Here is a 16847-nt window from a genome sequence, read left to right on the forward strand (position 1 = left end):
TTGTAATGTTTCTGTACCTTCCATAACTATAAATGAATGCAACCGCAAAGTGTTCAAGCAAAGCCAACACAGGAACAGATCCAAAGCCTAAGGTTACGTCTGCTCCGAGATAACTTGTGCATGCAAGCAGAAGCACTGAAGGTAGACATAGCACACGTTCTTATTAATTTGCCTTATCAGTGGGCACAATGTTGATTTTTCATTTGCTTGCCATGCCTTTGGGTGGTACACCCGTGCAATCACAAAGTTCATTTTTCTCTGTTTGATTAATTTCTTTCCTCTGTCAAAAAAAAAGAAAAGACATTGGCTACATTTTATCAAGAGAGTCCTTTTCCCTTCCAGCTGTACAAGTACTTTGATATTTGCATATTAATGTTTTTTCTTCAATCAGGGGGCATGGAGGAATAACACCCACCTGAATGAAATTAATCAGACGTGTTTCACCTTTGATATTAAAAATATTCGAGCTTCCACTTTTTATGTTTACAGGGCTGAAAACTGTAAGGATGGATGTGCATTCAGTGAGAGTCTATATGTGCAGAACCTAAAGTCTCCAAAAGTGAACCACTAAACCTCTCTATGGAGATGTTCTAAGTCAGAGAATCAATTAATGGATAAAAATGTGTTGTTTTCATGCTAAGAATAGCTAAAAGTTTTCATTTGGGTGAGATATACTAACGTGTGCTTGTGTGTGTGTGTGTGTGTTATTGCCACGATGGTGTGATCTGGGTGAGTAAACTCTTTTCATTAGCTTTATGAATGGCCTCTTTGTAGGAGGGCAACAGTGACTGTGTGCATGAAAGAAACGGAGACACAGACGCAGTGAGAGGAGACGCGCTGAACAAGGTCAGCGTTTTACCACATTTGATCTTGTAGCAAAAACAAAGATGTCCAGACTACAGCAGATGACAATGTTACTCCTCCACAGCTCAGGAGTATGAATTTAGGTATAAACACATGTAATTCCTAGTCTAAACAGTTGTAGATGGCAGCTCTTGGAACAACTTCAGAGAAATCAAATGTTTGAGTTCATATGGAAAGCTTTTGATTGCTTTAGTATCTTTTAGAGCTCTAGGATAAACACTAGATATAAAATAAAAAAAAACATGTTAACCCTTACTGGACTATAAAATGACCAGAAACTTTAGTGTAATATACTGTCTGTTCATCCAGATTACTGAATGGTCCATTTGCACACTGGAATATATTTCTATGCACTATTTTACTGTCCATTGCACTAGTGTAAATTATTATATATGTTGATAGTTTCTGCGTATAGTGTACATACAATTATTACACAATCCATCTGAATAGTATGTTCATAGTACACCTATATCATGCTGATAGTATTTAAAAATCATAGTTCTGCCTTATCTGTATATTTACTGTACATTTGTAACATCTTGTAGACCTTGTATATTCTGTACTTACTGCTCATTGCACTTCTGGTTAGATGCTAACTGCATTTCGTTGCCTTGTGCAATGACAGTAAAGTTGAATCTAATCTAATCTAATCTAATCTAATCTAATATGATTTTGTTCCTTCGATGTGTAATTCTAAACTGTTTAAAATCTTCATCTTTCATACTCTCAAGGTTTGATTTTTATAAAATCAGTGGCAATCTATTTCTAAATTGAGAGATTGTGTTTACTCATTAATTTGACCTTGCAATAATTCAAACCGGATGTTCAACAAATACTCGTGTTGAGCAGGACTTTTTAATTTCATCCTTTAAGAATGATTTGGACGGTCAAAATAGGAGCTGAAAAAAAGAGGGCTTGATGAGATGAGCAAAAAAGGTGGGCAGTCTTGAGGAAAATGAAGTTGTTACATTTGATTACAGTTTAAAAGGAGATTTTTTTGCATATATAACATTCACTGATAAATTGTAAAAAAAAAGGTGACCTAGAATAAAAATGAAGACAGTTAATAAGGTCCATTATCATGTTGACTGGACTTTCCATGTTGACAAAAAGGTCACTAACTAAGCACAGACGTGGTTTGCACACAGTGTCTAACCTCCTTCCAGCAGAACACACTGCACTTCAACTCCAGCTAGCCGCTCAAACACTCAGACTTCCTCTGAAACACACACACACACAAAGCAGAAAACACACGAAGTGAAATATGCAAGTATGCGGGCATGATCTGAGTGACTGCTAATTTCATGCTTGGATTTGCCGCTCGCCTGCGATGTTGGAGGCGTGTGTTTGCATGGTGATAGCGGCCCGGCTCGGTATCAGCTGGCTTCAGTGTAGAGCCATGCTGCCCCGTCTCACACCGCAGCCAAAGCAGGACGCTCTCCAGCGCTCTAATTACACCTGAGCTAATTCAATCTGACAGCACCGAGCCGCATGGAAATCAGCCTTCTTTCCCCCACCGTTCCAGCCTGCTACATTACAGTAGAGTTTTTACATCTGACCAAAGACTGATGAGCAGGAAGGGCATCCTACCAATTATTTTTGAAAGAAATAGTATGCAGAATGCACACAATGCACAATATGCAAAAAATAAAAATAAAAAGATCTGAGAATATGACTGAATTCATTTGACAGAATATGCAGCAGTATACAGAATACGGCAGAGAATATTATATCCCACAATGCAATGCGCTCAACTTGACCTTCCATTTCCAGTTTCATCAATAATTAAAAATAAAAACAATATCAACTTTGTGAACACTTTTTTGACTATTACTTGATTGGACGCCAAAACAGATCTACAAACAAAATAGAATAATACATTGAAGTTAGAATGAACCCAAAATTCAATATATGAAACAAATATGCCCCAATATTCCTGTGTTTGTCTTATATTTCTACACGAGCAAGCGAGCTGTTTTCCCTAATACCAGGATGACTGCAGATATGACACTGAATTTATACAACAGTTCAGTTAACAAGTTAATATTGCGAGTTACATTTTAGACACCATATTTTCTTTTATGTTTTTTTTTTATAAAATTTGAACAAATAAGTGATTTAAAGATCCATTCATTAAGACGGTCACTTGCTTTGTTCCTGAATGAATCTGCACTTTTGAGTGAATCAGTGATTCAATGATCCATTCTTGAATGTTGTTCTTGAATGAATCTGTGTTTTGGAACAAATCAATGATTCAATTATCTATTCATAGACAGTCATTTGCCTCATTCCCAAATGAATATTTGTTTTTGAATGAATCTATGATTCAATGATCCATTCATAAAAACAGTCATTGCTTCATTCCTGAATGAATTAGTTGTTCAGAATTGGTTGAAGAATTGGTTGAATAAATGATTCAATGACTCAGTCAACAAGGTGACTTGCTGCACATACTGGTGGTTTTAGTTTCAAATTTAAAAGCTTAATTTCATTTATTCAAATATTTTTTAAACATTAATATCATAGTATCATGTATGCAACTGTAAGTGCAGTGTAAATAAATTACAATTGCCATTTTTGTCAATATCACACACCCATTGTATGCATATTGCAAATACCATGTATCGCAAACATGTGCATAACATCCAGAAACTACCCTCCTACACTAACCTTCCTAATTTCATTTAGTTTTTAAAAACAATTTGCTTTACTATAAGGACAACACAACACAAAAACTAAGATGCATCATATAGACCATGCATGCTTAATTACATTCCCAAACAGAAATATCTTTCTCCGGTTTCTCTGTGTGAATGTCAGATTTGGATTCCTCCTTCTAAACATCGGCACAACATCAAACAAACAGCTGTAGCAGCCTGACACCGTATCACATGCCCGATCACCTCAGTGGCATAACATCTCAGTCGTTCTCCTGGGCTCTTCCCAGGGGTAGATGGGCCAGAGAGATCAGAGAGAACAGGAGAAAGGGACAAAGAAAGAGAGGGTTCAAAAAGGGTGTGGGCCAAGAAGTGTCTCAGGACCTAAATGAGAATATCTACTGCCCCTCCAGGCTAATGTTTAATTTCACATGAATAATTAACAACAGGTTCAAAAGCAATCAGTCGAGCAGTATCTTTTCAAATTGTACAACTTTGTACCTAAGGGTCCATATCTTACAGTATCTTAAAGGCCAATAATAGTAATTGAAAGTGTACGCATTGGAACCATAGACTGAATTAAAACATGGACGTAGTGTCCGTGACGTCACCCGTAGACTCCTGAAGAACATTTCTGAAGCTCAAAGTGTGCAGAGCGGACCGTCACCATCTTGGCAGGGCATAACCACGCGACTCTCCCGGACAATCGAAAATGGGCAAAAAATGCAGGAGCTGGTTGCTGAAGCCACGCCCACCTAGCACGACAGCGGCAATCCACCTGTCACTCAAGTGGCCACGACCTTAATTATGCCGAACTTTAAGGCTTAATTTAATTTAAACAGATGAGTTATAAAAAACAAATTCACCCCCCTCACAGTTGTCATGAAGAGCAAAATTAGCTATATAGACCAAATTCATTTTTTGCACCAGGCTGTAAACGTTTTTTTTTTTTGCTGTAAAATTGGGCATTTTAACATGGGGAGTCTATGGGACTAACTCCCTTTTGCAGCCAGCCTCAAGCGGCCAGCCGATGAATTACAGTTTTAGTCACTTCCATGTAGGCTTCATGAGAGAGAGAAGTAGGTTGCCGCTCGATTGGTAACTATAATGTACATAAGTGTACCTTTTAATAAAAGGTCCCGCCCCAGTGACAGCGTTCAGTAATTCAGTCAGTAGTTACTACGTTTCTGGACCTGTGAACATTGCAGGACCATTGCTGTCTATGGAGGGTCAAAGCTCTCAGATTCCATCAAAAAGTGTTTCTGAAGATGAACGAAGGTCTCACGGGTTTGGAACGACACGAGTGTAAGTAATTAAGGACTTCGGTAAAATAGTCCATGTGACATCAGCGTTGATTACATTCAGCAAGGGCGCGCATGCTGAACATGAACAACGCTGATTACGTTAATTACGTTCTGGGGTCCCCTCCAAAATGGCAGAAGACGGTAACTCAGGGAGAATATATATATTTGAGATCATATTGAGACTTTTGTCTGCAGCCTTTACAGATCTGAGCAGAAATGCTCAGGAGAAAATCTGAGAAGCAGCAGATCTGCACAGAAGTCTCCGTTAGTTCATTTAATCTAATTTCTGTCTGTAAGACAAATTTCTGACAAACCCCTGATATAAAGAGAAAGCACAACTAATAATTATGCTTTACAGTATTCCCGTATTCTGGGAGCGCTCTGCGCAATCACTAAGGTAATTAAAGAACTTAAAGGCTGTCATTTGATATCAACAGCTTTGCAGACTCAACCCTGAAAGCACTTTGAGTTATGAACTTTTAAGCGGAGTTCGCCAAAGATGCTCACACAAACTTCAGCTATCACCTATTAGTGCCCCGGATTTGTGCCATTAGCGATTTTCCGCTCCGCATTTAAAAGCGTTGCCATCACATTTGCTGCAGAGGTGCTGAAGTTAAAATTAGACCGTCAAGCTCTCTAATCCCAACAAACAGCGTTTACTGTGGCACCACAAGAAAACATATCTGGCTTTTCAAATAACTCATTTATTAAGCTTCGATTAGATTAGGTTTAGAGTAGACACTGATTGAAAAACTGCATCCAACAAGCAAACCGTTCTGAGCTCCTCTGCACTTCTGTTTATATATTTCTGTCTCTTCAACTTTAGTAAGTGAAATTTCAGCCACATGACATGACCTTGCTGTGAGGAACAGCTCCACACACGTCCAGACCAAGTAACATATGAACTTTTCCCAGTCACTGAGGGAAGATATTCTTCACTTCCACAACTAGCTAAACGAGAAGGTGCTCTGAGGCATTTATCAGTCCTTTCACTGAGCCAACAACACGATGGAAATATTCAACAAGAGTCCCTCTCCTAATAATACCACAGAATATTCTTTGATTTATGAAATAAAATAGTATAAGGATGAGCAGAGAGAGGAGAGAGGGTGGCCAATGACTGATATATTTGATATCACACTACTTATTTAAAGATAGTAAAAACATATGCATAACTAACTTAATTTATCTGTTTTAAATGTAGAACTTGATAAAAAAGAAACATTTATTTACATGACAGCTGCAATGAATTCATAGAAAAGCAAACGTTAAATTTCCGTCAAATAACTATGAAATGGTTATTTAAATACGTTTAAGCACACGTGTTTAAACTCGAGAGAAAGCAATGTAATTGTTGTGGGAAAAACACAAACAATTTTTTTCGATGTTTCTCTTCTCCGCCATGTTTAAAGTTTAATGGCCCGCCCAACTTATAAATTCGTTCATTAAAATGATCTCAGAGTTTTCCAGTTGTAAATACAACTTGAGAGGCCGAATATGTCCCATTTTTTGACTGGAAAACTCATTTTTATGATCATTTTGATGAACTGTTGCTCTGTGCGCTCATGTGCTGGTGTGTTCTGTGATGTCAAAATAAAAGTCCTCGTCCAACACATTGGCCAAACTGATCTCTCTCTCTCTCTCTCTCTCTTTGTGTTTCTCTCTCTCTCTCTCGATGTCAAGTATATATAAAAAATAAATAAATAAATAAAAGTGAAAATAAGTCGCATGCAATCTCAAAATAAAAAACTGTTTCCAACACATCATCCAACCTTTTTTTTCAATAATAATAATACAAAAAATTCCCAAATATCAGGATATTTATCAGTAATGTTTGAATAAAACAATCAAGTACTCTCTAAAATTAACATGGTCCGCTTCCAACACAATGGTGAAACACGTTTTTGCTGATGTCAATCATTTTAAAAACTCAAATATCAGCCAATTTATTTGCCCAGGAGATCAATCAACCACTATTTTTATGACAATAAATAAGAGTGAAAAAAGGGTGTAAAAAAGAGTGCAGAAACACTTTATGCATAAAACAGAGGGATTACAAAGCTAAATAAGCTGAAGCTAAAGAAATTAAATTGGTTGTTTAATGTTTAATTTACTATACGACACCCTTGTTGTCTGATTCCACTGCCGATTTGACATTGTTCAAGTGTAATCTTGATCTACAGTTTTGACTACTCTACTTGCTTATTAACGACATAGAAAACAGACACCCAAGGGCGTTACCAAGATGGCCGCCAAGTGCAATGACATGCCTTCTAAGCATAAGGACAAGCTCTTTAACAAATCTTCAGAGCAAACTCTCTAATTGAGCCGTCTTTTTGTTCCCATTGAAAACCAAGCACCAGTTTGTGCATCCGACAACAGTAATTGATTTAACATCATTGAACTCTAAAGGCTCAATGAAGGTGAGGAGAATAAAAGTGGCGTGTTCCCCTAGAGCCGCTGGACCTCACTGATAGGACATCTAGCACAGCAGGGGCATCAATGATTAAGGCTCGTCAAATAAACATCTCGCTTATCTTGTTTTTGCCATTGATTCTGTCGGCCTCTTTTAGAGCCACTGATCCCAGAAGCAGCCTACAGATGCACTTTAAGGACGGTCTTTTGTACATTTGTCTTATAGTGCTATTTGGTTTGGTTGTATTTTGTGTTGGTTTAGTGACACGCTGAGCCAATATATGTACAATTATACATTTTATACATATGTACCATTACACTCTTTGATCCAAAAAAAAATTAAACTGACTGTAATGACATTTATGGTGTCAGAAATGATTGTATTGTAATGTACTTTTTATTCATCAAATAATCCGGTAAACAACTATTTCCATAAAAATATGAAGCAGCAACACTGATAATATTAATAAATGTTTCTTGAGCAGTAAGTTGTCATATTAGACTGATTTCTGAAGGATCATGTGACACTGAAGACTGGAGTAATGATACTGAAAAGGAATCACAGGAATAAATAACATTTAACAGTATATTACAAAAGAAAATTTTTAATTTAATTTGAAAATATTACTGTTTTTACTGTACTTCTGATCAAATGAATAGTGAACATTAGAGACTCAAAAACAATTTTATGTTGCAAAAAACATAAAAAATCAGCCCCTATAATTTTGAAAGGTAGCATAATTTTAATATAATTATAGATTTTATATATATATATATATATATATATATATATATATATATATATATATATATATATTTATTTATTTTTTTATTTTTTTATTTTTTTGTGTGTGTGTGTGTGTGTGTGTACCTTTCAAATTACAAGTTGTGTGCTACAAATTACCACTAGGATTTTTTATGGTTTTAGTAAATGTAACTATTTATTGATATTTTATTGGTGTTTTGTCCTTCTGCATTTGCACCTTTTTTTACAGCAATAAACCACTCAAGACTGTGCATTACAATCATTTTACCACAGTTACATCTTACCTTTATTGTAATGCACAGCCTCTTGTGGCTTGTTGCTTTAGACTAGAATAAAGGCATTATAATGAGCGAGTTGTGAAACTGTTGTGTGTAACAAACAGTAGCTGCATTCCTAAACAGTTGGGACGTCTCCCAGCGTTCCTGGAGAAGGGTGAGACAGGCGCGTGGCGTTCCCCTCCTCCTCCTGCGGGCTAGTGAGCCACAGCACTTCATAGCTCATTAGTGCTGAACAGATGCTGGGGAGAAAGTTGGCACGCAATAAGCCCTCTCTTCATATTGCACTGATCTGTGAGAGATAGCTCGCGACTGAGGGATGCCTCACGCTGACAGTTGGCAGATGAAGTTAATCAAAATGGATTAAAAAAAGAATAAAGGAGAGGCAACAAATCTGACATCCTCGATAGGGTATAATAATGAAATAAATTATCATATTCTGACAGCACTAAGTTAGCGTCCCGACAACCACGAATAACAGCCTCCAAATAAATCATTGATGCATTGGGAACAATTAAAGCTAAAGAAAGACACATGGACAGTCCACTGCTGCAACAAAACGTCATTAGCAGTTACACCAAAAACACGGAAACAGAAACATAACATTCAGATGCATATACAGTGGTCATAAACAGATTTGAACACTTAAGCTGCACTAAAAACATGCCAATATCATTGAAATAGATATCATACTATCAATATCTGCACATAAATGATGCTAGAGGGAACTCTTCTTCCTTTTTTGCATTGTGTGTAAAAAATAATTTTTTTGGAGTATATATATCATATTTAATAACTGTATATTATATGCATTTAACATGATATATATATTTTAACTTTTGTAACTTTTTTTTTTCGAGATGAAGACTGACATTAAAGACAACACACTTAATTGAATGTACAGTTTGGCCATCATTAGACAAAAACATCCAAAGATAGCACACAAAATCAAGTATACGAGAGAGTTGTGTAATATATGCATCTATTCTGGGTAACACTGTGTATACAAACATTCACACACACCATAATTTCTAATTCTGTGAATAAGTAATTATAAAAAATAAAAAAAGTGCTCAGTACATCTACAGCCTCTTTTAGTACCTTTTTTTCTCTCAGAAAAAAAAAATACAGTCACAAAAGCTGTCACATTTTCAAAATCTACACATTTGCACCTTATTCATGCCTACAGCTGCAAATTAGTACTATAAATGTCCGTATTACTATCTAAAGTGTGCTTATGAGTCCCTAAGTGGTACGTTCCTAAATGTCCCTTTTGAAAGGTTACTGTCCCGCAGTGACTGCTGCTGTGCCTTCTTCTCAACAGTGTGAGGACCAACAGCAATTATTAGCTTTTTAAAATAGGACAGTAGGACAGTACACATGTCCTCAACATAACAATGAGTTACGTTTCAGTTTATGACAAAAACATCTGGTAGACCTCAATAGCAACTCGGACCATTCTTGCTGTCATTTACATGGCAGTCCCGCCTGGCACCCACCAACAATTCAGCCAAATTTACACAGCGATGGGTGTTGAGAGGTTGAGATGAACAGCTGGTAGCAGCCTGTGCTGGAGATGCTGAGCTGATAGCACTGACATCTACTCTCCCACCAAGACACCTCGGCCATCCAATCTCCCTTACCATCAACATCTTATTACAATAAAGCCCTAGACCCCAGCCGAGGGGGGAGGGACGCATGGGAAAGGAAAAAAAGATGACCTGAAATGCCCTTTTTATCTCTCCATAAGGAGAGAGACTGATCCTTCAATGGGGCTAAAATACTGGGAGAAGAGAAAATACATAATTTATCACCATATTATCGGAATATCCAGGCGGGCTAATAAAGAGACTGTTCCTTGTCTTATCATGTGAAGTGGAGGATGGGGGAGGGATTATCAGGCTGGAGCAGACTGCCGGCCTGGAATTCTAATGGTAATAATGGGGTCTCTGATGGTATATCTTCCCCAGCTTATCAAGCCCATTATCTGCCCTTATCGCCACAGTCATCGGGGCAAATTAATGGAGCTCTTTCAGTGCTCTCGCTTTATCTGCCTCGCAGAGGGCACACCAGAGAATGGAATAGGCAAAATATGAAAATCCAGGGTGAATCGCCAGGGTTCAGATAACAGGGCAAACTCTGTTCAATTGGGAACAAAATGTAAAAAGAGAAAGGAGCGTCTCTAGCCATAACAACCTCTTTGTCCTTTGCTATGAAGCAGGTGGCTGGTGAAGCTGAGCTCTTTACAGGTGCTCTAGCCCACAGTCATTTCAAGAAGTCTCCGCTGTGTGCTAATGTTTCAGATCACTCCAGAAATATGTGGGACACGTCTGCAGATTGAGATATCACTACAACCGCCTGCTGTATAATGCAGACCTTGAAAAGCAGAAAACAGACGTGATGAGAGCTGATATGCCCGGACTGCTAAGCAGACAGTTTCATCACTACAGAAACTCCAGCGCAATATGCCGAGACTGAAAATAAATAAGGTGCTCTGGAGAGCTGCCTTGTGCTACATTTCAGTAACACTTGAAATTTCTCGGTGTGGACCAAAGCACTTTCTCTGTATGATGCACCAACAGATACACTTGCAGATGTCTTTCAATGTATGCATTATTAAAAAAAAAAAAAAAAGTTTTACTATTTTCAATGGTTAAATGTTATTTGTATTATTTCTAGCTTATATATATATATATATATATATATATATATATATATATATATATATATATATATATATATATTTATATATATATATATATATATAATTAGCTAACTACAATTAATTATAATGGATGCACTGGATTAAAAGTGGCAAAACCCATAATGCACATGCTTCTACTTCATTCAAACAATGCAGCCGTTCATTCAAACACATCGAGAGTTTCCAAAGATCTCAATTCTGTTTTTATAGGCTATATGAAATAAAAGAAGAACAACAATTAATCACAATTCTGATAAAGGCATCAAACTATAAAAGATCAATGAGCCTTTGAAATTTCTGATCCACATCGGACTGATCGACAATCGATATCAAAAATTTAACTGAAACATCAACTTCAGCTGAACCTTTAGAAACTACGGAACTGCTATAAAACAACCTGCCCTGTCATCCCAAAGAATGCACGAGTTAAACCCGCGATGGTAAACTCACGTTTGAATTGCTTGGGGTTGCTCTGCTTCCTCCGGGACATTCCTGCTCCGCGCGCTGGACTCACTCGAGATTACAAAATGAAACCGCGATGCATCCAAACCCAGATAAACGCGCTGTCTGTAAGCCCCGGGTGCAGTCTGAGTCCAGTCAGGGGTCGCTGGTCTGGTCGTGGAGAGGGTTAAGTTGCACACTGACAGCGCAGAGGAGCGCGTCTTCAGCTTTTGTTGCAGGAGGTTTGAGCGCAGCGGTGCGCCGTAGAGCTGCAGCACTCACACACTGACTCACACTGTCCACACACATCCACTGCACTCTAGATTTCACCAGCTGTTTTCTCTGTCCCCTCGGGATGTCCAGCTCTGCTGAAATATATGTAACTTCCCAGATTAGTAGAAGTTGGCTTGTGCACGAATGCAGTCTTGCCCTCTTAATTACAACCAGTGTTTATTGTTTTATTTATCATAGTAGCAGGAAAAATTAAATACAGAACAACACAGTGTAAAAGTTTAAATGAAACGGATTTACATTTACTCAATAAAGAGGCTGTGTGCAAAATTGCATACTTCCATACTTAGTGTAAAGAGCATATGCATGGCTTGCGCAGTGGTCATCTGAGTCCACACTTGATGCAATGCCAAAGACTGCTGCCATAGACTCATCTGTGGGGTCCTGCAAAGCCTATTTGGTAAAGGACAGGAAAACTAGGATTTGTGCAACCCTATAACCTACAATAGGCTGCAATCTACTAAATGTGACCTTTCTAGTGTAAGAATGAACAGCAGCCATCATGTTTGTCATGTCCTTGTTTATCAGATTACAAAAGAAATAAAACTATTTTACATAAAATATTATTATTTTTTTAATTTCTGAGCTGATTTCTTGCTAGATTAAACATGCATGTTGCACTATACACACAAATAGGCTGTTTGCAGTGTTTACTGCACAGCATACAAACAGTGTTCAAGTATCCCATTCTAAATGCATCACTATTTGCACCTGATTTTGATGCATTCTGATTCAGAAAGGGGTAAAAAAAAATACCTCCGGAACTGTTAATGAATGTGACTTCAGTTAATTTATTTGATATTCTGCTTTTTTAAATATATTGTGCCCTACACTCTCCAAAATCCTCCAATAGTGAGTTTTCACAGCAGTGCCACAGAATAACCATTTTTGGTTCCACAAAGAACCATTCAGCCAACAGTTCTTAAAATAATCTTTAATATTACATACTGTATATCACTTTTGGTGGTACCATTTCAAAAGGTACAAATAAGTACCATTAAGATACTTATACCCTTTAGGTAAATTATATATACACTATACATGCACCCAAATGTGTACCTTTTGAAAGAGTACTCTCCCAGTGACAGCTTTTGTACCCTTTTTCTGAGAATTTATGTACTTTTATATTCCTGTTGTATTGTAAAACACTTTTGCTGCTTTTGAGGTGGGATACGGTTAAGGTTAGGGACAGGTTTGGTGGTAAGGTTAAGTTATATGTAACTACAGAAATTAACCACTGTTGTACTTCGATAATGTCAAAACATTTATGTACACAATAAGTGTGCATTGTATTGATTAATTTAAATGTAAGTACATAGTTAAAGACCATTCAATAAAAAAATGAATATATTTGAGTCCATCATTGCCAATAAGGATCCTTTATTTTTAAGAGTGTAAAGTGTTCTATATACACAAACACGCTGAATTCCTCCATAGCCAGAAGACACATTTCTTAAAAACCAAATGGCAGAAAAGTCTGTAAGTCTGTCACCAAAAACAGCCCCAGTCTTGTTTGTAATTTTATGCATTTTCAGACTATAGATGCGGAGATTTAGCAGGATGGGAATCATGTCTTCAATCTAAAGGATTTGCACCTCTCTTTTATGGGAGATATCAATAGAGAATTGAGTTCCATTGAGACGCGGGAGCGAGCGTGATAAGGGCGGGGGCGCGCCGGAGATGGATTAATTATGAGCGAGCATAGAAAGCAGGCTTATCATCACTTAGCACAGGAGACAGGCTCACACGATCACAGAGCACGGATAAGACGGGAACAATGCGATGCTACCTCACAACCCATCGCCTTACTTTTTTATAATTAAAAACTAACATGCAATTATGCCGTATCTTGCTCAACCGAGAGGGCGATGTAAATAACTGTGCTGTAAAATGATGGCAGGGAAAGACAGTCTATATAAAACACAGAGGACGCAGTGACCTCTGTGAAACAGAAGATACAGAACGGGTGAAAGTGCATCACAGCCTCTTCACTCCTAAAACTAAAGCTTCTTTAGTGCCTCTTTCAATAGGCTCCTGTCAAGAATCCTCAGTCACTCTATAGATTGATTTGTGTTGCTATACTGTTCTTTAGATGGTCGTTTTATTCTTCAGATCAAACCATTTCTGGATTATTTAGAGCACAAAAAAAGTGTCCTTTGTATAACTGAAAACTGTTCTCTTATGGTATCAGGCTTTAAAACACTTAAATAGGCTTAAACTTTTATTTTGAAAATACATTTGCATTGTGTTTAAAGAATATTTGTGTTCTTTTTGATTAATTTTAAGTGTAATTGTTATTCAATATTACATTTAATGTTAATACATTTTAAACATACTCAACTTCATCATTACAAATAAGTGATATATTTTAACACATAACTGTAAAAAATTACTGTGATTTTAACAGTAAAAAACTGTGAAAATGCTACAGTACAATCCTGTTAAATGGATAACGGTAATTTCCTGTAAAACCCAGAATTCTCTGCGTTGCATTTAAAATTTTGTTTAAATTTGATGTTTTTTCTTTAAAAATGTTCTTCTTATTTTTATGTTTATTAGGGTTTTATGTTACATATAATGTTGTTCAATTAATGTTTATTGCATATTTCAGTTTAATGAGTCTCACCATGATGGTGTTTAGTGCTTGTGTGAATGATACTGTGCACCTTCTGTGTATTTTATTATTTAAAAGATATATGTGATGGGCTTTGTTTCATCACGTGAGTTTCTCATCACCACCTGCTTTTACTGATTATCAGTCTATTACAAAAGTACAAAACAGATTTCAGTACTTCAATATGTGGGTATATTAACATTATATCAGTTAAATTATAGTATTAAACTGTAAATTTAAGGTAAAATGGTGTTACCATATTTTTTACGGTATAATACTGGCAACCACAGCTGCCGTTTTTTTACCATATATTTTACGGATTTTCGTTTTAATAGAAATGACATTAAAGAATATTCAGATTTCTTATAAATGCTTGCCATTCAACAGTTCACTTTAACCATATTTCAAAAGTATCATAAAGATGCGAGATCATAAAGAGGTCCCATAATAAATTGCAATTAACACACAATTAAGTGTCCAAAGACAATACGTCCATTCGCAATTATGTCCATATTTTAGTATGCCATTTCACAATTATGTATATATTAAAGTATGCTATTTCTCTAAGAAGTTCTCTTTTTAAGGATACTTAATTTTCACTTCTGGAATGTCTTGCTCTCAATAAACTTCAGCAAAACACTTCCTGTTTTGCATATTTCAGCGCCATGACAGTTCAGCTCCACCTTTATTTATCAAAAGCTATAACAGATTCATTATTAAGCAGTCCAATGAGACTTTAAAGCTGGAGGTGAGTCTCAAGCTGAAGCCCTCTATTTTCAACAGCAAGCCAGATCTGTTAACCTTCATTATATTCAGGGATTTATGAGCAGGTATAAACTTATACTTCCTTTCGGCATCGTCTACAAGAGTTGAAGTGCTTGAACTTGAACTCTACGATGCATTAATTATTCAAAATGGTATATTTGTAAGATTTTGAAAGTGTAGAAATAGAGGTGTTTGGTGCTTCACCGCTTTCACTATACATATAAGGAGAACATGAGGGTTAAAATGCAATAATTCATGACAGTTTGGATGTAACATCACGTCCTAAATGGTTAAAATGGCTCTTAGCTACCCAACAAACGAGTCTGAGATCTTTCTCCAGGAACTACAGAGGCAGGGACAGTTCTGGCTTCTGTCATACGGTTTTGCCGCGTTCATCTCCATGCTTTTTTTCCCATCTCTCTGAGAAGATTGACTCGAGCAGGCATAATTCATCCAGTTACTTTATCTGTCTTGTCTGAAGCCCTCAACTCCTTGCACCTGCCTTCCATCACCTTCACATTTCTGAAGACCATTAAAAGGATATCTGATAGAATTATAGTGTGAAATGGGGTAGGGTGAAGCCTGCGTAATGGGTTTTGCATATGTTTTCGCCTCTGGCGTGAGATATATTTGAAGTTCATTTTTAGTTCATTTGATAAAATAAATTGGCAAAACATCATCCCCGCCAACCTTTTACCCACCTGTGTGCTATCCATAAAGAGAAAAAATACATCTAAAATGGCCAAATCTGGCTAAAATAACTCAACTCCTGCAAGTGTGCTCTAACTCCCCCTAAAAAACAAAGGCGAAGATTATATTTACAGTAAGGCGAGCACATTTAGTTTGATGTATTTGTCTCTATTGCTCCAACATTGTCTGCGAGGGATATTTGGTAGACAATGTTATCCTTTCCTTCAAATTGAAGGCATATTATGTGAACATATGGGTCTTTGGTGATAAGCAGTGAATGGCAAAAGCTGCTTCCTTCTACCTCTGATGTTTACTTCTGTGGTCTTACCACATTTACTCAGTGCAGGGGGTGTAGGGAAACTGTAAAGGCTTGTTTCAATTAAACAGGAAACAGATGCGCCGGCAGAAGGTGGATGTTGGGAAACCGACGCGGAGAGGAAGAGGAAGAGGAAGCGCGACCGGTCCTGACAGGTGACGTCCAGTCAGGTGACGTCAAAGTTATCTTTAAAAACAAATGAAATTGTCATTACACGGTTCGTAGCGACGCGGATGTCGACGGGGCCTGCGAATCTCTCCCCTCCCCACGGGAGCGCCCGGTCCGCTTGTGTTTGCTGGATTAATAACTTCATTTAAAGGCTCCAGGCGAGAGGAAAGTTAACAGGGACAGTGGCTCAGGTTTTGCACACCCTCAACGAGCCATGAAAATTACTGCATGCCCCCTGAAAACGCCTGCTGATGGAAAGGGAAGGAGCAAGTCCTTGGGGCCCTAAATCAGTGGCTGTCACACATGTACATGCCACACACAAACACACACACACACACTGTGGTCCTATCGCACATCGCTGATTCATGAGGAGAAAAAATAAAAAGAGTTGGTTGTTGCAATCTTGGATACTAAAAACGCTGCATGCTCTGAATCATTTTTGAAGTGAATATTATGTTTTGGTAAAGAACGATCACGAATCACATCTCTTTAATATTTCAGCTGTTTCCCCTTGACAACAGAGAGATCCGAAGGAGATCAGATGAAGATCTCATTTTCACCAAATAAAAAAAAAAAA

General features: G+C 37.3%; 1 protein-coding gene across 2 annotated transcripts in view; it reads right to left on the minus strand.

Moving 5' to 3' along the window:
* The window catches only part of zfpm2b (zinc finger protein, FOG family member 2b), a 56203-nt gene extending 44487 nt beyond the window's left edge, over window positions 1-11716 (minus strand). For both annotated transcript variants that reach the window (XM_026288428.1, XM_026288426.1), the window contains exon 1: window positions 11436-11716. In XM_026288428.1, the coding sequence (XP_026144213.1) occupies window positions 11436-11475 (40 nt within the window). In that variant the 5' untranslated portion in view covers window positions 11476-11716. The remainder of the gene's footprint in view (window positions 1-11435) is intronic.
* Between the last annotated feature and the right edge of the window lie 5131 nt (window positions 11717-16847).

Source organism: Carassius auratus, chromosome 19, assembly GCF_003368295.1.
Source record: "Carassius auratus strain Wakin chromosome 19, ASM336829v1, whole genome shotgun sequence".
Taxonomy (NCBI): domain Eukaryota; kingdom Metazoa; phylum Chordata; class Actinopteri; order Cypriniformes; family Cyprinidae; genus Carassius; species Carassius auratus.